Source organism: Rhagoletis zephyria, unplaced genomic scaffold (genome assembly GCF_001687245.7).
Source record: "Rhagoletis zephyria isolate East Lansing unplaced genomic scaffold, Rhagoletis_zephyria_1.1 Rzeph_scaffold_01363, whole genome shotgun sequence".
Taxonomy (NCBI): domain Eukaryota; kingdom Metazoa; phylum Arthropoda; class Insecta; order Diptera; family Tephritidae; genus Rhagoletis; species Rhagoletis zephyria.
Genome location: NW_016158447.1, coordinates 81001 through 106695, shown reverse-complemented (window position 1 = coordinate 106695; position 25695 = coordinate 81001). Strand labels below are relative to the sequence as shown.

At 33.9% G+C, this 25695-nt stretch overlaps 1 protein-coding gene across 1 annotated transcript in view; it reads left to right on the top strand.

Annotated features, from left to right (window-relative positions):
* LOC108363760 (zinc finger protein 1-like) overlaps positions 1–25214 on the top strand; it is a 50896-nt gene extending 25682 nt beyond the window's left edge. Inside the window, exons 2-3 of the mRNA XM_017617228.1 lie at positions 23747–23907; positions 24084–25214. Of these exons, the coding sequence (XP_017472717.1) occupies positions 23747–23907; positions 24084–25214 (1292 nt within the window). The remainder of the gene's footprint in view (positions 1–23746; positions 23908–24083) is intronic.
* Positions 25215–25695: the final 481 nt, after the last annotated feature.

Genomic DNA, 25695 nt, shown 5'->3' with positions numbered 1-25695 from the left:
TCTGCCTTTTATTTTCAAAACAATAAAAACTAAAAATTAAAAAATAAATAAATTAAAAACATAAAANGCCTTTTATTTTCAAAACAATAAAAACTAAAAATTAAAAAATAAATAAATAAATAAATTAAAAACATAAAATAAAATATAATCAAAAAGTTTCTAAAAACTAAATAAAATTAGAATAAAGATCTGTTTCTTTTTAAAACAGTGAAATCTAAAAATTTAATTATATGTAAAAGAAAAAAAATTAAAAAAATTAAAGTAAGTTTCTAAAAATTAAAAGTAAAGTAAACATTTTTCTTTTTAAAATAATAGAACCTCAAAATTCAAAGAAAGTTAAATAAAAAAAAAAAAATAAATAAATTCATAAAAAAATATAAAAAATTTAATATGTTCCCAAAACTTAAATTAAATTAAAAAAGTATTTTGCTTTTTGAAGCAATCAAATCTAAAAATTAAAATAAAGTTAAATAACAAATAATAATAATTGAAAAAGGACAAAAAAATACATGTTTCTAGAAGTTAAATTTAATTCAAAAGACTATTTTTCTTTTGAGAGCAATAAAGTCTTAAAATCTAATTAAAAACCAAAAAAAATAAAAATACGAAATTAAAATAAGTTTCTAAAAAAAATATGAAATTAAAAAAAAACGTTATGTAAAAAAGAAAAATAAATCCGCTGCCGAGGACTCAGACTCGGGTTTCTCGAATAGCACGCCAATGCTTTGTTCCCTAAGCCTTTGCTAAATGCGGAATATGCTTAAGTGCTTTCTATTAAAACAGCTTTTCGCGATGAAAGTTGACAAGGGAGCTTTTTTGTCGAAGACGTTTTTGCGAGAATAAACAAACAGCCCTACTCCCACGCCAATGACAAAGCTCAACGACTGACTATTGTCTTTACTACTGCGCCTAATAGCATGCCGCAAATTTATTTTAAGCTGTCTAATAGTGACAATTGTCATTGTTATTGTTATGACCTATTGAGTATACGACAACGGCACAGCAATAGTCATACGATTAATTTTGTCAATGTTGTGGGAATAGGACTGAAAACCTTTCAAACTATCTTTCAATTGTCTCACAAAAGACTTTCAAGATTCATAGCCAGAATTGCCTTGTAAATGTTAACCAATTTGGAAATAAAAAATGCAGGTTTACATATGTATCTCTGGCCTTCTTCAATTCTGTAACTGCATATGTAAATATGCAATATTTATTATTAATACTATTTTTTTTCTTGCTATTCATTTATCCCACTATTGTCTGTCCATTCACTGTGTCCGTGTTGCATGCTTGAATTACATGCAACATATTTACTCATTTACGCACGCCAGCAGCTCCATTTTCAAAAGGTGCATCACGCAGTCAATCTGACGCTGGTTCTCAGCCATTCGCTTGCTTACCGTTACATACTAAATGCTAAATATAGAAATCTGCATCCATGACGTTCTGCATGAAAAATGCACATTTTCAGTGCCCTTTGTAGCTAAATGCATATGCAGCTGAGTAGCGAAGGCTGATGTTGAGGCTGAAACTAAAGCTGTGCCTGTCGACGGCGACGGCGACGGCGACGCTATTGCTGACTGCCAGTTGCCGCCAATTGTAGTTTTTTGATTGCTGCTTTCATTTTATTTTTTTTCTTATTTAATGTATTTTTGCAATTATTTCATTTTATTTTCTTAAAACTTGTGAGCATGCCATTTACATGGTTAACGCTTTACTATTTATTTTCTTTTCTTTCACATGACTTTGTGTGAACCGTTTTGCTTCAGCGCCTGAAATGGATGTGAATTTTAATAGTCTCCAGGGGTTCTATATATGGAAGAAATACATAAAACAAAGAATGGATGAGAAAGCAAAATGTGTGCACACTGTATTTGGCCTGCATTCCAGCGTATTTGTGTCGCCAAAATGACATGCTAAGAAAGACAGCGAATGAACAAATGAGTAATTAAGCAGCGAGATCACCTTGATTTTCATGATTTTTTACAACAGTTTAAAAAAAAAAAAAAAAAAAACTTGTATTAGATACACCTACTTCCTACTTAACGCACACACACAAGTAGCGTACATTTCAGTGTCAGCTCTGTCGGAATCGTCTAACAAAAAATATAGTTTATGTTGCACGCCAATTCATTTCACCGCCTTTCACCTGTTCGTGCGCGCTTTATCATAAATAAAAACGCATTTGCTCTGTTTTTCTCTATCAAAATATAAGTATGCATATACGAAAATGTACATATATAATAAAGCCAACGAGCGTCGGAAAACTCTCAGTGCAGTATAGATATGCCTTTGGCATCTCCACCAATCGCCCACGCCACATTTTTCACGCACACCTTTATTAGATCGTAAAAGCTATTATAATAAATTCGTTAAAAATTATTGTATGGCTTAAGTCTAACAATACAAAGTTTATAAGACATTTTAGATTTTAGAGCAGAAAGAAATATATGAATCGTCAAAAAAAGCACCGGCACTCTTTTGATAAAATTCGTACGCAAACGAAATCAAAGCAAAAATTTAAGCAAAGGAAATTTATGCATTCTCGTCAGACGCGCCAAGTTACAAAGAGGACAACAACAAAGTAGCTTGTGTATAACGCTGAAATACGAGCGTATTTATGGGTACAATACTAGAGATAGGCGCGGGATATCGGGACTCGCGGGTTCCTCAGTAGAGACTACGGAAATAGAAATTACGGAAAATTTTCCTTTAAAACGTTTTATATTATAAATAAGCGCTTTTTTATGTTTTATTGAGACGAAACGAAGAGCAAAGCCTAAAATATAGTCGTAGGATGCCAGTTCTTTTATTTTTTTGTATTATTTAAAATTAATTTAAAAAACATGCGAATTAATCTCATGTTATAGATTTCGGAACCCACGGGACCTGCGGTACAATTCTGAAAAACGTCTGCATGGGTAGGTTCGGGACCTAAAAATTTACTTTCGAGATGTTCGGGATCGGTATTGAATATTTAGTCCGTGCCCATCTCTAGTACATACAGTTGTTTCCTACAGTACCTATGCAGTCTTATATACTTGTATGTAGGTAGATATGTATGTATTGCAAAAATTTCAATTTTTCCCATGGCTTCCCTACAAGACATTGCTGAGCACTTTAGGCAAAAATTCTCACACATTTACACTTTTGTTTTTGTAGTACGGCATAAATGAGTAGTTTGACTATTAGTACTGAGGACTTTCTGATGACAACATTGAGGGGAAAGTACTCAATTTTTTCCCATGGCCTGAACGAAAATGAGGACTTTGATAAGCACTTTTGTGATTAGGGATAGTGATAATATGAGTACTCATATGATACTTAGCTGTCTTGTAGGGTTTCAAGTAGGTGACAGAGAGCAACTTATGTATATGTGCGTTTAGGAGTGATGTGTAGCGGCACAGTGTAATGTTTTCGCAGAATGAGTATCTATATACATACATATTTTTGTTAATTTAGTTAACATATGACCGACGACGGCTGTAGCCCTGGGTTAGAAGTGCGTATTAATATTAAGTTGAATCCTGGTTTGATCCCTCTTCCGCCCAATGCCCAAAAATGGTAATTTTTCTACCCTCTTCAGTAGACAATGACTAATATGCGATGGTACTTCCTCCACATCACCAAAGATAAGAACCTCACTTTCAGCAAAAAAGACATTAGGACGCTCTGCCATGAATTCTGTAAAGGGGTTAATATCGTTGGGAAGGAATTGGGTTTGTCTTTTTCGTGATTTTGGTTTTCTTGAGTGACTCAAACATTTAGAATTAAAAAAAAACATTGGATTTTATTAATTTAAGCAACAAATACTGAATTTTGTTTTAGTTGTTTTCTTTTTAAGTTAAAAATTAAACTGACAGTTTGTGCGATATTTTTTTGTTTTTTTTTAGAAAATAACCAACAATTTTCGCCTTTTAGTTTTTATGACTTTACAATGAAATAAAAATTTTCCGAAACGAATTATGATTTTTCCACAACTTTTCTCGACTTCTGCGTTTTACGCATTTTCGACATTTTTGGGACCCTTTTTCAGACTTTACTTTTTATTTCTCGGACTTTTTTAGACTTTTCAAGATTTTCTCGTAATTTTTCTAACCGTTTAGTGGGTTTCGGACCTTTTCGCGATTATTCATGTAGTAATTTTCCTGTATTTTTCGAAAACTCTTCTAAAGTTTTTCGCGACTTTTCGGCATTCTTCGTATTTCATATATCGGTATTTTTACGGGGATGGGATTATTTGCACTTAACTTTTCTGCACTTTTAGTGATTTTTCGAAATCTCATTTGTTACTTTTTGGGGCTTGTCGACATTATCCGGGAACTTTCAGCTGCAATAGTATTTAGTAAATACTATTTACATTTACATACTAACTTTAGTTTCTATGAAAGCTTAAAAAATTTAAAAACAGAACTGCCAATTATTTTCTGCTAAAATAATAGCAGTCATATTTCCTACCTATTTTTACCTCAATAAATACGAAGCCAAATATTATCGGTAAATCGTGCTCAAAATAATAGAAATCTAAAGTAAATGGAATTATTTGCTTTTTATTTTAAAATACATATCAGGTGCGGTATTCTAAAAAACAAGCAGGTCAAAAATCTAAAAACAAATTTAGGTTTTTAAATTTGAGACACTCACATTCGATTAAGGGCGATTTGGCGCAGTCAGTACTTTTGCTTCAAACTAATCTTCTATTCAGTTATATGGGATCTTATTAAAGTTTCAAAAAAACGAATTCCCCCATATTGGATCCGCCTATTGAATTTTGATAGTAATTGTAAGCAACGACTTGAAAATCTTCTAAATATTGAGTTGTAAGAGGAGGATCTAATAATTCATAGAAAAAAATTGTATGCCATATATATTGGATTCGCCTTTCGAGTTTAAAAGTTTGCATATAGAATCGAAATCGTCCACAACCAAAACCTAAAAATTGTAGGACTTCAAGGAAATTTTACGCTGATTTAAGAAAACCGCTTAGGGGCTGTTCAAGTATCCATCCAAGTAACCACCAATGGGGGACGGTGGTGTTTGGTTTGCTCTTTTTTCACAGCAATATATGTACATATGTATATATATATGTAATATAATTTTCTAGTTTTTCGAAAAAATTTGGTACATTCTCTTTGAACAAATATTAAAACAAAAAAAAAATTTAATTTCCAGGCTATAAATTTCTCACTTCTGTTACCTTGTAGTTCAAGTGTCCAGATAAAGGTGACACGGCCCACTGTATCTGCCTTACATACAAAATTCGATGTCGCCAGTGTCTCTTTCATCTCAGTCGCACAAATTGTGTATTTCCTATTTTTTTTTTTGTACTTAAGTATTAATGATTTTCTAAATATCAATTCGCACCTTGTTTGTGAATTGTGTGCGACAATTACCGATATCGTACGTGAAACCAAAATATATCAAACGAGAAAGCAAAATGTTTTGCAGCACCTTAACATTAGAAGCGCGGGAAAGTGCCGTTTCTTTGGTTTTTTTTCTGCTTTTGCTGCTGTTTATTTTCAGCAACGCCGCATAACGCCCTCCAGGCGTTCTCACCCGCTACCCTCAAATCGACACCCAAATAAACAAGCTTTCCAGCATTTCCCCACATAAAATTTTATAGATATGCACGAAAGTTTGTAAGCATGCACATATTGAACGATTGTTTATGCGATTTTATATGTACATATGTACATATATACGATTCGCTTGTAAACAAATGTATAGATAGGCCTACCTATTATTCACTTTTTCTCACAGGTATTGCGATTTCCGCTTTGTTTATGACTCTAGCGTAGAAATAATAAACAAATAAACACAAAGGTGGAGCTCAATGAATTATGCGCCAATAAATCAAATCACTATGCGCCACACACACACATCCAGACGTACATACATACATAGACTCGGCATCGAAGCCGAAATGCAACGCAAGTAATCAGTTGTAATAATTCAAGCGTTGCCGCTGCTCCATTAGTTTTTAACAAATTGCACTTTTCAAATGCATATTTCGTAAATGCAATGCGGCTGTCTAAACACACACACACACACGTGCACACTTACATATAAAAGCTATGTATGTGCAAATAGACGCATTTGTTTGTTTGTTTGTTTTTATTTGTGTAATTTTTGCAAATGTACTCTTTGTGCAGAAACACTAATAGTCACACGCAAATACATGCATACATACATACATACATACATACGGCTGCAGCAGCTTTGGTGACGGCGGCGTGCGCCACTTTCTATGCGCGCCAATTGCAAGCGAGCGGGCCGGGTTGGGCGCGCGCAAAAAAAAACGTCATCATTCTCATTATTTTATTATTTATGCAAATGCTTTAATTTTCAATAGTAATGTTGGTAATTAAGTGCTTTAATTTATGACTCAATTCCATGCACTTGAATGTTGATGTGAATGCGTTTTTATATTGCCATTGAAATTATCGCACTTTTACATTTGGCGTGTTGTTGGCGTATTTGTTGATATTTATAATTATTTACTTAATTTTTACTTATGAAATGACCATGGAACTGCTATTAACAAATTATTTGACTTTCGATATTAAATTTCAAAATTTAGATTAATTTCATATTTTTGGTAAACGCATTTAAAAAAATATTTAAAAAAAACTTATAAATTAAATATTTACTCTCTAATTTCTCGAACACTTACATAGCTATTTGTTTAATAGCAATGGCTTCGTTTGCACAAAGTAGTCATCATGAAGTAATNTTTCATATTTTTGGTAAACGCATTTAAAAAAATATTTAAAAAAAACTTATTAAATTAAATATTTACTCTCTAATTTCTCGAACACTTACATAGCTATTTGTTTAATAGCAATGGCTTCGTTTGCACAAAGTAGTCATCATGAAGTGATAAGAAAAAATTATTTAAATTTAAATTGTATCATTTCTTTTGCTTAAAAGATTTTATTAAAACCCTCTTGTTTATCAATGCGCTCACATAATTTTTATTCTCACTATGATGATTGTGCGTTCGCTAAGAAATCAGACGAGATGTGACTCGCCCAAAAAAACTCATTGTAGCTAATTTGCGCGCGTAATGCTTAATGAAAAGAAATCAAAAGCATTTGTCGAACAATTTCTTTAAAAATGTATTAACTCAAAACGTGTTGCTTTTGATATCAAGTGCTAGAAAGTATTTGCTATTCATAAACATATTTGCCTTCCAGCAATTTTTTGCATCAATTTGCGATAAAACACTAAATTTCACTGTCTAGTTGTTATTTTTTTTTTATTTTTTTTTTACGAATGCGTAATTTTTAGATGGCACTTTTTTGAAGAGGACGCGCGATGTATGTATATTGGTGTACTACATACACGTCCGTATCACGATATGGCGAATTGCTGGATTGGTCCATTATATTGTACACACCGTTTTTTTTTTTACTAATTTGCTAATATGAAATAAAATCGCAACAGGACAGGACTAAAGGTAAACTTAGAAGCATATATTTGGAAAGTAAAATAAAATTTACATGATATATAAAAAGTTGGATACATTTTACAAAATATATTTATTGTTGGTAAAAATATTGGTTGAATAGGTAAAAAAAAAAAAAACGAAAAACTAAAATTACGCGATTTCCCTAAACTCCAAAACTTGGAAAGCTCAACATTCATGTATTTAAAGAAAAATATAAATTTTTTGTTTTTTGTAGTTTTTTCCTTTTTTAATTAAATTATTTCTTTTAATTTTATTTAATTTTTCGGAAGTTATTTTATTTTCTTCCAAATTTTTCAAATTATGTATTATTATTATTTTAAATTGCATTTAATGTTTAGCAACTTCTTTAATATAATTCCTCTTTTAATTTAATTTGGTTTTTTGTTACTTTCATTTTCTTTATTGTTTTAAAAATGAAAATATATTTTCTTAACTTCATGTAATTTGTATGTACTTTTAGTTTTTGTCTTATTTAGAACATTTTCTTAAATTTCTAAATTTTATTTTGGAAATAAAACTGTATTTTTTAAATTTATTGAAATTTTAAGATTATTTTCTTTTTGATTTAATTGTTTGCTTTTTGTAATTTAATTTAGAGATTTTATTGTTTTAAAAAGACAAAAATGTTATTTTTTTAAATTTCATTTAATTTTTAATATTAATAGTTTTAGTTATTTTTGCTTTATCTTCATATATATATTCTTTAATTAAATTTAGTTTAAAAAAATGTTTGCTTACAGGCGAACAACATAACGCTAAGACTTCCTCACTAGCAGATCTTTCAATTCGTCTTTCGATAAGTATTAAAGAGCTTTCAAGATAGTTGCCAGAATTAAAAGTTGTCTTACGAAAGGCTTTTGTCTGTCCGGGAAATTTTAATCATATAGCAGTTTTATAAGTTTAAGAACGAAGAACTTGGGAGCAGAGCTGATATCAAACAAGTCCGGCTGTACCGAAGGTTTCGTACCGTTCATAAATAAATATAAGAAAAATTTACTAAAGACTATTATTATTTAGAGACTATGAGACTAGTATGATAAGAAAGAAGGGCACAATTTTGTTGAACCTTAGCTACTTAAATGAAGGACTTACAGATGTATATCATAAAAACTCATATCTGAACGATCTGAAGCGTGGGAGATGCATATGTAAGTATACCGCAAAGAACACCGATCTCGATGATTTTCTCAGTAGACCTTATCTGATTTTCATGTTAGTAAAATATAAAGATTTAAGTAGGTAACACTTTTGCTAGATGTTTGGCGCGAATACTCCTCCAATTAGTGCTATGCGTCCTAATGTTATACAATTAGAAACAACTTTGTCTTATTTTAGATGTTTCTCGAACTAGGGATCGAACCCAGATCCTATGGAGTGGTAGCCTTACCACTCGACTACAGCTAATAAACGGCTTTGATTGCCTAAATGAGAGAGTTTAATTACAAAAAAGCATAACTGAGCAATTAGTTGTATCAAAGCTATTGCTTATAGCGGCCCGACCTTAAATATATCCATTGTAAACTTTCTGTTCATTACAATTAAAATGAGTGCAAATTTTAATGCTTATAGCTGCTTAAATGGAGGATGATTTATAATGTCAAAATTTCATATCTGGATAATCAGGTGTATGGATGTTATAGTGGTCCGATCTTATCGTTTCCGACAAATGATTAATAATCGCAAAAAAAACAACGTGCTAAAGTAGTGCACTACACTTAGTATGTGCACTAGGGTGGTCCAAAAATAACAAAGTTGTTTTTTCCCCATATAAAATGCCTGGAAAACTTTGAGCGCCTAGAACGACCTCTAAATATTTTTTTTTATTTCATAATCAAAAAAATAAGCATTAAAATTCCGACTTTACTTAATTTGGACCACACTAATGTACACGCATGTAAATATGAACTACAATATTTTACTTTCCACCACCCACTGCGAACTTCCACAATTAATAGCAAAGGTATATGTACTTCATTTCACATCTATGCCCCCCATTGACGGTTGTTGCGCTCCACGTGTCGCCTGCCGGCTGCGGTTACTACACCACATCGAAGCAATGTGCGGCGCTTTTAATTGCATAATCAGGTTAATTGCTGCCGGCACATTACGCTTTATGACATTTGCTCAGTGCTATAAACAATTTTCTTTAATAAAAATGGTGGCACATACACATTATGTAGGCATGTATGAATGTTTATATGCGTTTATGCAAATGTATATATGTAAGTTTGTATATACTACATGCGTACAGAAATTTGTATCAATCCGCCAGTCGAATTCCATGGTATGTCGTCAACTGTTGTCTCTGTCGATATTCTTCAAATATATTCGCTAAGCAACATTCATATGGAAAAGAGTCCTAAAAATTATAAATATGTACATTTATATCTACATCACAGAAATACATATAATGTGTTTACATAAGCATATAAGTATATTTATATATAAACCTCTCTCGGTATAATTATTCCACTTAATGCCTTTTTCATTTAATGATTTACCTACATATCTCGTTGAGCTGATGCTACTCTATTCCATAGCAACAGTTTCTCAAAAGGCATTTTCAATCATACTTTTATACATTTTGACGTTGTTTTTTTGTTGGCTATACCATATACTATACATACATACATAACTAGACATTTATTAATTTATAGCGCCCGGTAAGTGTGTCAGCCGTTCATTTAGCTCAATCAATAAAAAAAAAAATAAAAAGCCAGTTAACTAAATTCTTATTTGTTGACAAGTTTGTATATTTGACTTGTTTTAGTATTTCAGCGAATTATAGAAATAACATGCATACTCGTACATACATATATATACTTAGATATATGTATATGTACTTTGTATATATGTATTGTGCTTATAGAGAAACTCAACAATAATATGTATTTGTACATATGATAGCGATATGCTCATGTACAATACGTATGTATATCTGTAGATACATATGTACTAATTTAACAAATATACAATTTCATCGAAAAGCTTGATCGTACGCTCTCAAATGTTCTTTAATTTATCGCTCCTCGCTCTGTGCTATCCTTTTATTCGCTATATGTTTTGTTCTGTATTTAATATCAATTTTAATCAAATTTCACATACACTCATATTTTCGCAGGCAAATCAATTGCACATGATTGATAAGACTTGGAATATTTGGACACTACGTATACAATGCTCAATTGAAATTTATGATTCGTAATAAAAAGTAAACAGCACGTGTTAACTTTTTCGTTGCTTTTATGCGGCTTGGAATACGCAGCCAAAGAGTTTGAAGTGTCTGTTTTTAGTTGATACAAAAAAATATCCATTGGGAGCTTTCAAAGCTTCGCAAAGATAACTTAAAGTTGAGGTAAAGCTTAAAGAGCTTTCAAAGCAAAGTTTTCGTCCGCAAAACAGTTTGTAAAATAAGCTTCAGGCTTAAGATTGACTTTAAAGAGAGCTTCCAAGTTAATTTGAGTTCACTAAAACAGCTTTTTTGTAAAGCTTTTAATGAAAATTTTTTTACTGTTATGAGCCTTTAATTTAAGTTTCAGTTAAAAGATTTTTATGAGAGCTTTCAAGTTAGTTTAGTTATTTATAAGTAGCGGTAGGCAAAAAGTTTGACCTCTTCCGGTACTTTTTCAATCTTTCTGTACCTTTAATATAAGTTAAGTAACGATCATAATCAATGTTCACGTGCCGAAGCTTTTTCGCACTCTTACACCGACAACCTCACACCTACTGGTCAATGCTTGTTTTGTAAACCAAGGTAGTTAATTGTCTTCTATAAGTTATTTTTTTTTTTAGTCTTTAACAATTGTTTATTTACAGTCATAAACAAAATATTTTGCGAGGGAGAACCCTTTTCAACATTTGAGGGTAAAAGTTTCTTCTAGTAGGCGGGGAGTTAGGCAGACGACGATGACAGAAAGCTTTTACTCTGAACAAGTCCAACTTATTTATAATAGCATTGGATAAAAGCTCGCTCTGTCCATCATTGCTCTAGGCCAGTGATGCTCAAAACAGCGCTCGCGGGCAAAGCTTATTAAAGCTTTTTATAATTTGGTATAGAAGTGCACACGGTAAAAGCTCTCTCTAATCGTCAGTAAATTAGAGGTATTAAGAACTAGAACAAGCTTTTTTAAATATTGAACATTTTTAATTTATTCTAACTAGAGCTCATATTTCGAAGTTGTGGCAACTTCCTTGTTCCAACTCGACCCCAATTAAGCTTTCACACAAATGAAAATTACATAGTTGTAGTTTTGCAGGCGATGAAAAAGCTTTCACTGAAACATCATTGTTTTAGAATGACTAAATTAGACTCGATATGTGTTTAAACCAGCGATGGGCAGAGAGAGCTTTTACTCTGCACGCACCTATACAAAATGTATAGAAAGCTTAAAAGAGCTTTGCCGCGGTTTAAACCAATATGGCCACTTCATGGGCACGCGTAGCAAAGCTTTTAAAAGCTCTTTGCACAATTTGTATACGACTAGCGCATAATAAAAGCTTTCGGTGGCCAACACTGGTTTAAGCAGCCGAGAAGTTTTTTTCCTTCTTCTGAATGGTTCAAAATGAAAAAATCCGAAGTAGACATGGAAAAGCTGTTTAAATTTAAATCTACCAAAAAAATTTGAATGTTTATATTTTTAGTTTTATCTAAGAGATAATGGAATCTTCGCATATTTTTTCGAATGTTTCTGTAAAATTACTGGCGCTCAAGAGCTATTAAAGTTAGCAAGCTAATTCAATGGTTTTAAAAATTGTTATTTCAGGATCTACACGCTAATTAACCAAATGTCAAATTCAATTATGGCATGTGTCATATTCATAGGGGAGCAAACAAAAAAACAAAACAAATTGTTGCGCAGCGCGCAGGAGAACACATTTATGCTTTTAGTATTATTTGTTTTGACAAAAAAAAAATCTACAACAATAGTACCTAAAAAGCAAAAAAGTTAAAACGCAAAATTAAAAACAAATTCAAAATCGTAACATAAACAACTTGTTTATTTAAGAGAAATCGGTTGTTTTTTAATTGTTTATATATTTTATTGTTTAATGCCTTTTCTCTGTTTAAGACTTTTATTTCGACCATAATTTTTCTAAATACCAACGCTTGTCGAACATGCCCACAAGAGATTTGAATGCAGTCGTGCGTTCAGCGTTCACCCAAGTAACTTTTTCTTCAAAGACAACCTGTGTGTGCTCTGCTTGCGGACGTGTCTGGCTTGGAGACACTTGTCCATAACGCCCACTTGTCCGTGCTTTCGCTGCTTTTGCCATTGCTGCTATTACTTGTTGTTGGTGCAGGTGCGACAGCTGCTGCTGTCAGCGCCCATTGTCTTCACAGCTCATTGCTAAAGTAATTTTTCTGCGTGTGGCTCATAAAAATGGCACCTTTACGAGCGCATTTAATGTTAGCCCACACTAATAAAATAGTAACCGCCACCAAACTGAGACAATGAATTGGAACTATGCAGATATATACTCGTACATACATATAGTACATGTATAGGTAAGCAAGAAATTTGCATACAATGAGTGAGGGATTATTTGCTTAAGCTTTGGATGANGGTTGTTTTTTAATTGTTTATATATTTTATTGTTTAATGCCTTTTCTCTGTTTAAGACTTTTATTTCGACCATAATTTTTCTAAATACCAACGCTTGTCGAACATGCCCACAAGAGATTTGAATGCAGTCGTGCGTTCAGCGTTCACCCAAGTAACTTTTTCTTCAAAGACAACCTGTGTGTGCTCTGCTTGCGGACGTGTCTGGCTTGGAGACACTTGTTCATAACGCCCACTTGTCCGTGCTTTCGCTGCTTTTGCCATTGCTACTGATACAAGTTGTTGGTGCAGGTGCGACAGCTGCTGCTGTCAGCGCCCATTGTCTTCACAGCTCATTGCTAAAGTAATTTTTCTGCGTGTGGCTCATAAAAATGGCACCTTTACGAGCGCATTTAATGTTAGCCCACACTAATAAAATAGTAACCGCCACCAAACTGAGACAATGAATTGGAACTATGCAGATATATACTCGTACATACATATAGTACATGTATAGGTAAGCAAGAAATTTGCATACAATGAGTGAGGGATTATTTGCTTAAGCTTTAGACGAAAAAAATGTGAAAGTAAACTAAAACCAAAATGTGAATAGGAAACGAAACCAACAATAAAGTTGAATGACTACGAGATCAATGTCAGCATAAACTAAACAAATAAAGTACATATGTATGTAGATAGTAGCAAAATAAAAAACGTCAAGTGAAACAAAAGAAAACAATGAGATTAGTGAATGACGTGCCTATGCCGCCAAAAGAGCTTAAGCAGACGCACATTTGACATTCTTTTCTTTTCATACATATGTATCTACTTATAGATATTTTATGTCACTGAGCTTATACGCTGCTGCTTGCTGCTTTTGGTAGCGCTCACCTGCAGAAATTATATTTTGACAGCATGAAAAACGTGTCTTTCAACACATTGATATATTTTTTTTTTTTTTTTTTAAGCGGCGATTTTACGAGCTTTGGCAACAGACCATTTCGCGTAATTAATCCTACATATAATACTAATTAAATATTATACATCGCCTCCTCAAATTTGGGCGTGCTCTTGACTCCAATTCGCCAGTTTTACTACTTTCACTTGGCACTACTAAATCAGCGGCCACGCCACTGCTGGTTGCTGGTTCGCTTACCTCATTCATAATATTAATTTATATACCACAACACAAAAGTTGATAATTTCAAGAAAATTTTTATTGGTATTTAAAAAAATATTACGACTTTTCTTGGCACTTGAGTTATGCATACATATGTATGTATGCACATACTAATAAAGTAAGTAGCATCTAAGCCCTTTTGCGACATTCGTCGATTAATTTTANCAGCGGCCACGCCACTGCTGGTTGCTGGTTCGCTTACCTCATTCATAATATTAATTTATATACCACAACACAAAAGTTGATAATTTCAAGAAAATTTTTATTGGTATTTAAAAAAATATTACGACTTTTATGNCTGCTGGTTGCTGGTTCGCTTACCTCATTCATAATATTAATTTATATACCACAACACAAAAGTTGATAATTTCAAGAAAATTTTTATTGGTATTTAAAAAAATATTACGACTTTTCTTGGCACTTGAGTTATGCATACATATGTATGTATGCACATACTAATAAAGTAAGTAGCATCTAAGCCCTTTTGCGACATTCGTCGATTAATTTTAATGTAAGCGTGACGATGAAAAACTCATAAAAACTGAGACATAAAAAAAATAAATAAATTTAAATGAAATTCTGCCAAAGGTGGAAGAGAAAAAATATTTGAGTTGTCCAAACTGAAATTATCNAATGTAAGCGTGACGATGAAAAACTCATAAAAACTGAGACATAAAAAAAAATAAATAAATTTAAATGAATTTCTGCCAAAGGTGGAAGAGAAAATATATTTGAGTTGTCCAAACTGAAATTATGNTACATACATATAGTACATGTATAGGTAAGCAAGAAATTTGCATACAATGAGTGAGGGATTATTTGCTTAAGCTTTAGACGAAAAAAATGTGAAAGTAAACTAAAACCAAAATGTGAATAGGAAACGAAACCAACAATAAAGTTGAATGACTACGAGATCAATGTCAGCATAAACTAAACAAATAAAGTACATATGTATGTAGATAGTAGCAAAATAAAAAACGTCAAGTGAAACAAAAGAAAACAATGAGATTAGTGAATGACGTGCCTATGCCGCCAAAAGAGCTTAAGCAGACGCACATTTGACATTCTTTTCTTTTCATACATATGTATCTACTTATAGATATTTTATGTCACTGAGCTTATACGCTGCTGCTTGCTGCTTTTGGTAGCGCTCACCTGCAGAAATTATATTTTGACAGCATGAAAAACGTGTCTTTCAACACATTCATATATATTTTTTTTTTTTTTTTAAGCGGCGATTTTACGAGCTTTGGCAACAGACCATTTCGCGTAATTAATCCTACATATAATACTAATTAAATATTATACATCGCCTCCTCAAATTTGGGCGTGCTCTTGACTCCAATTCGCCAGTTTTACTACTTTCACTTGGCACTACTAAATCAGCGGCCACGCCACTGCTGGTTGCTGGTTCGCTTACCTCATTCATAATATTAATTTATATACCACAACACAAAAGTTGATAATTTCAAGAAAATTTTTATTGGTATTTAAAAAAATATTACGACTTTTCTTGGCACTTGAGTTATGCATACATATGTATGTATGCACATACTAATAAAGTAAGTAGCATCTAAGCCCTTTTGCGACATTCGTCGATTAATTTTAATGTAAGCGTGACGATGAAAAACTCATAAAAACTGAGACATAAAAAAAATAAATAAATTTAAATGAAATTCTGCCAAAGGTGGAAGAGAAAAAATATTTGAGTTGTCCAAACTGAAATTATCTCAAAACAACAGGTGCGTTCGGACAGCATTGACTGCCACAACAGACGTCGGATTTGCAATGCTTACGTAGAATTTTTTAACATCCGGTATGGTACATATACATACATACACCTACACACAAGTGCTTATGCTATACAAACATACATATGCGGTTATAATTATCCACCTCTAATTTTGATTTTCTCCTTTTTTAAATAGCAAATTATGACAATTCGCCTTCATGGCATTATATGTACTCGTACAGTACCTGTTGAAATAAAGGTAATTTTTAAGTGTCAGCACTTAAATTGTGTGAAATTTTTTCAATGACAGCAGCTTGTCAAATTAAATGGCGCTTGATTCTTTTCTTTTTAAATGCAATAACGCAACGTTTATTTTGGCAGGAAATTGATCATAATTTTAATTTAGATTTTTTTTTGTCTAAATTTCACTCTAATTAGCTTTCAAAAATTATGGCGCATGTTACTGTGTAGGGCAGTGTTTGTTCAAGGTCTTCGTGTGACAACTGACACATAACTGACACTGTTGCTGAGGCAGTTATCAAATTATGAAAGTTTCGAAATTTTTGGTGATGATTTAGGAATTTTTTCGCTGGCACACGCACACTTAATTATTTAAAAACATAAAATAAAATTGAAATGCAAGATTTTTTCTTGTTTCGAGTCTTACAACATATGCATCTTTTGCTAAAATAATTTAATAGAGATATTTTGCAAGGGAATTTCATATTTAAAATGTTTGTATTTTTTCGAGATCTAAAAGTTTTTTTCGTAACCCTCCGTTTCTTTTACGGTACTTTTCGGAAATCCTGTTTTAATTTTCCGGATTTTGCAAGCCATTTTCGGATTTTTCGGGACTAATCCAGATTTTTTTTCTATTTTTCGGGTCTACTCGTATTTTGTTTTTCTGCATCTTTAGGGATTTTTGAGATTTTTGTAGAATTTCTGGGGTTCGCGTGTTTTTTCCGGAACTTCCGACTCTCTCTTTGTGTATTACTTTTTGCCATTCTACGAGAACTTTTGCGACACTTAATCTTTCGGAACTTTTTAGGATACTTCGTATTTAACTTTTCGAGATATTTTGGGACTTAACCTTTTTTTTTTGTTTTAGAAATTTTTGAAAAATATCGGTTCTTCTCGCGATAATGCGAAACTTCAAGATTTCGTTGGGACTTATTCGGATCGTTCGGAGTTTTTTGCTGCTTTTTGGAATCTTATAGTAAAGTTGTAGCTTTTTTTGAAACTTAGCTAGAATTTTTCGATTCTTTTCGTTTTTTTTTGTTTGTTCGCTTTTATTTTTCGACATCTTTCGGAGCTTTTTTTTGTTGGAATTTCCGGACTATACATGTTTTTCGAGATTCAGGTTTAGCTCGGCATCCTTCGTGTTGTCCTTGTACGGATATTACGGGAGCTTTTTTCATTTCCCGGGATTTGTCTAGTTATCTTTGTCTAGGATACTTTTCTAGAACTTTCGGGACTTTTCGAAGTTTTTTCGAAAATTTTTGGATTCTGGAGATTTTTTTCGGCATTTTTCGGGGCTTTCAATTTTTCTAGGATTTTCAGAATTCTTCAGGTTTTGTTTATAATTTTTTTGGTTTTGGTCCTTTTGGAACCTAATCAGATATATGCAGAACTTTTTGGTACCTATTCGTTGTGCTTTTTCCCCGAATTTTTTTGGGGAATTTACGTTATTTTTCGGGAGTTGTCAGATCTCAGCGTGCTTTTCGATATAAGGCTTATTTTCCTTTGCATTTTCTGCCTCTTCAGTGTACGCGTTATTTATTTTCAATCGGTTTTTTGCTCCCTATACAAAATTTCTAGCAGATATGTATCTATGTATGTATTTGCATAAGTACTTCGTAAAGAAAGTGAAAACAATATCTTTGCTGTCGTGCAACGAACTTTTGATGACGTTAAACATAAATACATAAAGACTTAGGAACGAAGGCGCACCGCCACCACAACAAACAGTTGCATTCATTCATTCATCGTCGTAAGCTTTAGCGGCTGGGGCAATCATAAATGCAATAACAGCTATAAAATAGCAATAAAAACAACAACGGCCATAGGAACAACAACAAATTGTAGGAGCACTACCAACAACTGCCACAGCAATAATAACAATTGTAATTGTAAACGTTGCGCTTCAAATGCAATCAACGACCCAACAGCAGCAGCACTAACAACAACAACAACAATGTAATAATAACAACGCCAATGAGCAATCGACGAACAAATTACTTATTTATGTATTTAATAGTAAACTGGCCATACTTTATAGCACTATGGCTTTAATGGTTTTAATGGCTGTGTTGTTGTAACTATTGAAATAAAAGTGCTCTCATCACAACAACAGGATTTACCTACACAAATTTAACACCACGCCAATTGGCAGCAATTACATACATGTCTACATACTTATTGAAAAATACAAAAACATTTTTTCTTTTTTAAGTTTTCCTGCATTGCCATATATTTGTACCAGTGGCGGATCCAGCGGGGGGGTTTTGGGGGTTAAACTACGTGTCAGTCAGTGGCTGACCCACGGCGGGTGTTTTAATATGGCGCATATGTATGTATGTATAATATGGCGTCTATGTATTAAAACACCCCCCGTGGGTCCGTCACTGACTGACACGTAGTTTAACCCCCAAAACCCCCCGCTGGATCTGCCACTGATTCGTACTTATGCATATATGTACGCACAGTCGTACATACATCTGTAGGTAATTCTTTGGTGTTCTTCGGGGCTTTATTTCTTATTTTTGATTATTGTTGCTTTTGCCATCAAAACTACATAAAAAACTATACATATTTACATATGTGCATGTGTTCACACATGCTTACATATATAGTGAGTGTCAGTGAAATCTTATCTACAGTAAATTTTATTCTTTTTTTAATATTTTCTTTTTTATTTAAATTTTATTAATTTTTAATACAAATATAGTTCACACTACAACAAAATTCATGAAACTCAAGGTTTTTATTTTTGTAACATTTCAAAAAATTCGTCAAAATGCATAAAATTTACACTTTTTATTCTGAATTTTAAGATTTTTTTATATATAGTTTTTAGCCCATTCAATTTCAGTACAATAAAATACAAGTTTGAAGCCGGTTCAAAATACCGTTGACTTTGGTATTTTTTTTTTTGCGGTGTTGCCCATTTTCTTCCAAATCACGAATGATCGCATATTATTTCATATGGAAAAGCGCAACACTGTCAACAAAAAAATTACCCAAAATCATGGGTATTTTGTAGCCACTTTAAACTTCCACTTAAAGTGAAATTTTCATAAAAACTTTGCGTTTTTTTTTTTAATTGTTACAAAGTTAGAAATTTCGCGATTTATGGATTTTGTTGTAGTTTGAGCTACATTTTTATTAAAAAATAATAAAATTAAAAAACAAAAACAGGATATAAAAAAAAATTAAATGTACATATCAAGGTTTTCACTGGCCCTCACTGTATGTGATACACTATGAACGTTCTTTTAATGAACAAAACAAAAACTTCAATTGAATATCGCTGTCACGCTGTTGGCTCCAGCAAGCTATGCTCAAGGGGACTTTGACACGTTGCTGCTGTTGTGGCCACTACAACAGCAATATACTCTGTGCGTACAAATATCTAGCAACAAATTTAGGTTCATAAATACTTGCGCCCAGTCAGTATCTTCTGCTACGCGTGTTGATCAACAAATTGCTGCCAGTGCTGCTGCTGCTGCGCTTGTTGTTTTTGTTGTGTGTCTGCCTGCCAGCCTACGGTTAATTGAGGTAAATTAAGGTAAACTATCAAATGACAATAGCAACAATGAAGCACAAAAAAAAAGCGTTGAAGTAGGAATGCGTTTCTACCCCAACCAAATTGACTATGTCACATGGAAGTGAGTGCCAATTGAAGAAGGAATACATTTGTTAAGGCAGCGGCAAAGTAAAATAAACACAACAGTGGATAAATAGATACTTGTACATACCTCTATGCACTCCTTACAGCACTTTTAATAAAACGTTAACGAAATTAATTTCTTTTAATAGCGCGAAGCAATGACTTGACTAGATCGAAGTGATAAGCGCTGCTGTGAATGTACATACAAACATATACATACATAAGCAACACAAAGCCACACAGCTGCAATTGCACTGCATGAAATTCTCCACTTCTGTGCAAGCGCACTTGCAAGTTGCAACTCAAGCTCAGGCAAAATACCTACTCGTCGACACACTCGGCATGTATGTAATACTACAGTTCGTTACGTGAAGTATTCATTTTAATTGAAATTAATGCCCGCATACCTACTCGGCATCAATTGCAAGCAAAGCGCAGAACAAAAAAAGATAGCAGCGGTTAGCAATAACAAAATTGCTTTGTTCACGGCACTCGAACTCCATATTCAGCGCTTTAAACTCCATTTTGTACACCATTTTGACTTTCATGTTTTTTTTTCTTTCCTGATATTATTTTTTGCTTTTAATTGTTGTTGTTTACCTTTTTGCCTTTGCTTTGCGACTTTTTCAACCAGTTAACCGTCGTAGCACATACATATGTACACATACATACCTTATCTTTCTTCATATTATACATATTTGCTCGTTTTTCTCCCAGATGAATCCAACTGGTCACTCATACATTTGCATTGCATTCACACTATTCAATCGCTATCTCACTCGCGCTCTCTTACTTCGTTAACTTACCTCTATGCATACAGTCAAAGTTAAACGGAATCACTATGATTTGTTGTTTTCCATGCACGCAGCAGTGATGTTAAACAAAAATTTCAAATGTTATCTGATTTCACTGCAAAGTGTAGCAAATTATAGGTAAATGTACCTTAACTGATGGAAAAGGAAATAGAATGCGAGTAGTTTGCAAAAGAATCTATTTGAATTCATCAATAGCTTTGTTTCTTAATAAATAATTATAACAAGTTATCACTAACTTCTAGCAGCTCTCTCTCTCGTTCTTACGCTCTTCTTTTTTGGCTAGCAAAAACTAGCAGCTGTCAAAATGGATAAACAAAAATTCGCGCCAAATATTTTCACTAGTCAAATACACCGATCGGCTGTTTACTTGCTAGTTTCTGCTAACTTTGCGTTTCTTTAATTTTTCGTTATTTCGCTCTCTGTGAGCGTAATTCTCTCAATTCTTCTTCTTCCTGATATCTGCTAGAAAAGAAAAGGAACAAAGCCATAGATAGATACTCGGTGAAAGGTTTTCGTAGAGGGATTATTAAAAATTTAAGTTTAATAAGTAAAGGATGTGTCAATAAGCATTTACGTTTGAGAGGTATTTACGATTAAGCTTAAAATTAAGCGCAAATTAAGCATTTTTTCTTACACTCTCTAAAATACCTCTTGCAGATACGAGGTTAACGCAGAAACGGGACGATATACTTTTCAACATGAAAAGAAGTTATTCGCTTGTTTTTTTTTCAAAGTAATCTACTTAACACTGTTGTTAAAAATTTTTAGTTAGCATATTTTATTGATAACGGAGCATTAAGTAGGGAAATTCGGTTTCGTTAGGTTAATTAATATTTTTTTTCTTTATTTTCTTATATGAATCATTTTAAAAAGGGAAACTGATTTCTTCTTTAATATTTTCATCTGGGGAAACTCATTCATCCGTATACACCAGGGAATGGGAAAAAGCGATTATTTTGCTTTAGGTTCGAGAAGCTCACAACTGTTTACATTAAGTATCCTCTGGGTAGCAAATGTACACCAGCTAATTTTTGGGGTTAAACCCACTGCGGAAAAAGATAAAAGGAAAACAAAGCCTCGTTTGAGACAGCCTTCCTAAATAGCGGCTTGTATTCGGTCAGAAGTTAACGAAAGCAGTATTTTTATATAAGTTCGCCCTTAATTTCGGTGCAACGTCGTTATAATTTTTTCAGAAAGTTTCCAATGCTATCTACTACTTCCCACCGTTTCACTTCGTGCCACAAAAACTCTTATTCCGCTGGAGCGGAGTCATCATCTTGGAAATTCCATAGTGCAGGTGTCTTTTGATAAACCAACAGATTTAATGTTAAAAAGTTGTCGCCGAGTCAACGCAGATACGTACATATGTATACCCTGGGTAAGAAAAATAAGAAATTCTTTCTACCACTTTAGAGAGCTTTTATTGAGAACTTTCAATCTGAAATTTGCATAATAAGGAGTACAAATATTTTACTAAACTCCTTCCATGAAAAATATATGTACAAGCGGATTTGAAACCTGTATGGAATTCTCACAATCGCTACGCTAAATTTTCGACGCCAAAATTCTCTAAATGAAAAGTATAGCGGCCTAAAAGTATGCAACATGATAAACGAGCAGTAGGGAGGGCACGTAACTAGATGTTGCATGTTGTAAGGCGCGCACAAAAAATTATGCATGCTTAATTTACTATTTATGCACTTAAAAGCCTACTGAAAGTACCTTTAGCGTTTTTATAAAGCATTTTATGAAATCTCCACAAATTTTAAAACAGCGGTAAACGGTACAACATCAACTATTCGAGCGCAAATTCCGGTACGGGTACTTAAATAAAAACTACCTCACCACTGCCTCTTACTACCATTTTTATGCTCGATTTTGAATTTGTTGTTATTGTAGCCATCTGCTTTACTTGCTTCTTTATCTTTGTATTTCTTTACGGTTTATGCCTTGTTTTTTTTTCTTCGCTTGCTCTGCTTGAGCTCGATTTAGCGTTGCTAGCCAACGAATAAGAATTTCCCTGCCTTAAAACACTTTGTCTACCCAACTGACTGCCTTGTCTGATTGTTGGTGGTTGTTATACGTTGGCTTGTTGTTGCCTTTACTTTTATATAAGTATTTCCTTGGATGTAGTTTGAAACCTGGAGCACAAAGACCTGACGATGAGATCATCATCTACTTATGTGTATCCATCATCTTGAACACGCACATTGGCAAAGCCGTGGAAACCAAAGCATGCTGAGAGGGAGAGGCTCAACTGATATGTGAACTGTTGTACGCACGGACATGCACATGCATACATATATATGTAGCTATGTATTTATGTATGCACATATAAATACTAATATAAAACACACAATAAAATCCTCATTTATCAGCAGGGTATAATTATACCTTCATGCAACAGTTGTACTGAAGTCACAGTTTGTATTATTATTATTTTTTTTTGTACATAGCTAGGTACACACATATGTATGTATGTATGTATGTACATACTCGTATAAAAGATTCACTGGAAATCCAACCATGAAATGAAGAAAGAGTTGATCCTTACTCTTGACTTTTGTGCACTCCCAAAACTGATAAGTTTAACATTTTGTGCGAAATAGTTAAGTATGTATAAAGTGAACTGTCGCCGCTGATTACGGATGCAGAAAGAATACAGGCACTTAATGCGTAATTTGCAATCGAATATGCGAATGTTTAAAATTTTGGTTAAGCTTCGCGGCTTGAGATGTAATTTACGGTCGACACTCACATTCTTGTCGATATCTCTAAATATTTCCGTATGTCTTGGAAATATCTATATACACTAGGGTGCTCCAAAACAAAAGCAAAGTGGGAATGTTAATGCTCTCACCTCCTACGATATACCAAAAAATATGCCTATATTTTTTCGAAATCATAAAATGCTTAAGGGTCGCTCAAAGCGCTCAAAATTGTCCACTTTTTTATATGGGAAAAAAAATTTACTTCTCTTCAGAAGACCTCCAACACTAATACCGAATTCTTTAGTTAACCATTTTTAAATATTCACTATTTTTATATGTCCCCTAGAAATCCCAAAAAATGCAATGATAACATTATTATATAATATTTTTCTTTTCTATTTCCAGTTCCCTCATTGGCATCAAGTTTGCACCATCCTCATCATCAAAACGGTTCAAAAAACAACAGTAACGTTGAGGAGGAGAACACCTCTATGCCGGGTCCAATTTCACCACACACAGATTTTATGGTAAATTGTCCGCGATGTCCGACCCGACTAGGATTTCAGGTAAGTAAATGCATTTGTTAAGTTTTTTTTCGCAAATTTTAAAGCAAAAAATAAAAAAGCAGGAAAACCCAATAAAGTAAATAGGACAAGTACAGTTATAAAGTCGGTGTAGTTCTAATATTCTTTTGCATTAGTTATCTAATCTGTCCTTCACCCCGCTTTCTTTCTATTCGCAGTCTCTGCGCGAGCACATTGCCAGCGAACATTCGCATGAGAAACTTAATAACGAAAACTATCCATCCAGCCTCGCCTACCATCACCACCACCACCATCACCAACAACAACAACAACAACAACATAACCACCTACAGCAACAACATCAACAATCATACTCACATCATAGTGTCGTCGATATTGAAGACGATAACGAGGACAACGAGAACGTCGACGACGAGGACGACGATAACAGCAGTAGTAACAGCAACAGTAACGGCAGCGCTGTAAAGTTCACAAACTCACCTAATCCAAACAATAACAACAACAACAACGATAGCAATATTAAAAACAATAACAACAGTAGTATTACAAGTATTGAATACGCAACACATTCACCTATTACACCAACAGTTACAAACTCTATCATCAGCGCCACCGCCAACAGTCCCATCTCACCGCACACAAACACCAGTAAGCAACAGTCGTCGTCGTTGTCATCGAAAATGATTCCGAATGTGACGCCCACCGTCTCACCAACACCAGCTAACGATCTCAGCGCCGCCACTTCACCATTTGCTGCAGCCGCAGCCGCAGCAGCAGCGGCGGCAGCTGCCGCTCAACATCAATTGCCACCTTTGCCGCCCCACCTAACGCATCCGCATGGCATGCATCCACACTTGCCTGCTGCTGCACAACTTATGGCCGCTATGGCTGCCATGCAGGCGCAACAACAACAACAACAGCAACAAAGTGATCGAGTAAATGGATTGAGTAATGGAATTGGCGGCGGAGCTGCGACTGCGTTAACATCGAACACATCTGCGCGCACCACCTCACCCACGAGTCAATTGCTAGCTTTTGCCACCAACGGACATCATCATCCACATGCGGCGACGCATGCGCTGGCGGCGGGCAATATTAATGGTTGCGCTGGTGGCGGTGGTGGTAGCATTTACGATATGGATGCGGCGTGTTCAGCTTCAAGTCCGGGTTCGATTGGAGGCAATGAAATGGGCGCCTATCACTGCGTGCAATGTACGGCGACATTCCAGACACGCGAACAACTGGAGAAACACGAGGTGCTCCATTCGCCCAGTGCGCAAACGCAAACGTCAAATCAAGTGAGTACAAGTGAAACACTATTCTCATAGTTTAATGTTTATAGGATGGGGGGAGGGTAAGGAGTAAAAGGTGTACAGATTTGGATTCATAAAACTGCAATGGAGCCTGACTGATTAATGACGCTTTGAACTGGATGGCTTTTGCCAATGTTAAAGGTCTTAGTTGTCTTTCAGTGAGACTCAAGTAGTGCTTCAAAAATATCATTCCCTTGAAAGAGGTTGGTTGGTGTGCATAAAACGAAGCTGAACAACAAAGCTTTCATATTGTTCGCTAGGCAAAGAGAGGCCGACAATCTCTCGACAAGTCTCGCTTGATTGATGCAAAGTATAGTAAATAAAATGATATTTATTTGGTCCCTTTTTCCTTGCCAACAACAAGTTAGGTAAAAATTGTAGCATATACTCGTATGTGCCTGAATAAAAATTAATTAGTAAATCTTTATACACACATTCACATTTTTTTGCGGGCTATAAGTTATACTCATCCACCACAGTACACATGCAATTCCAA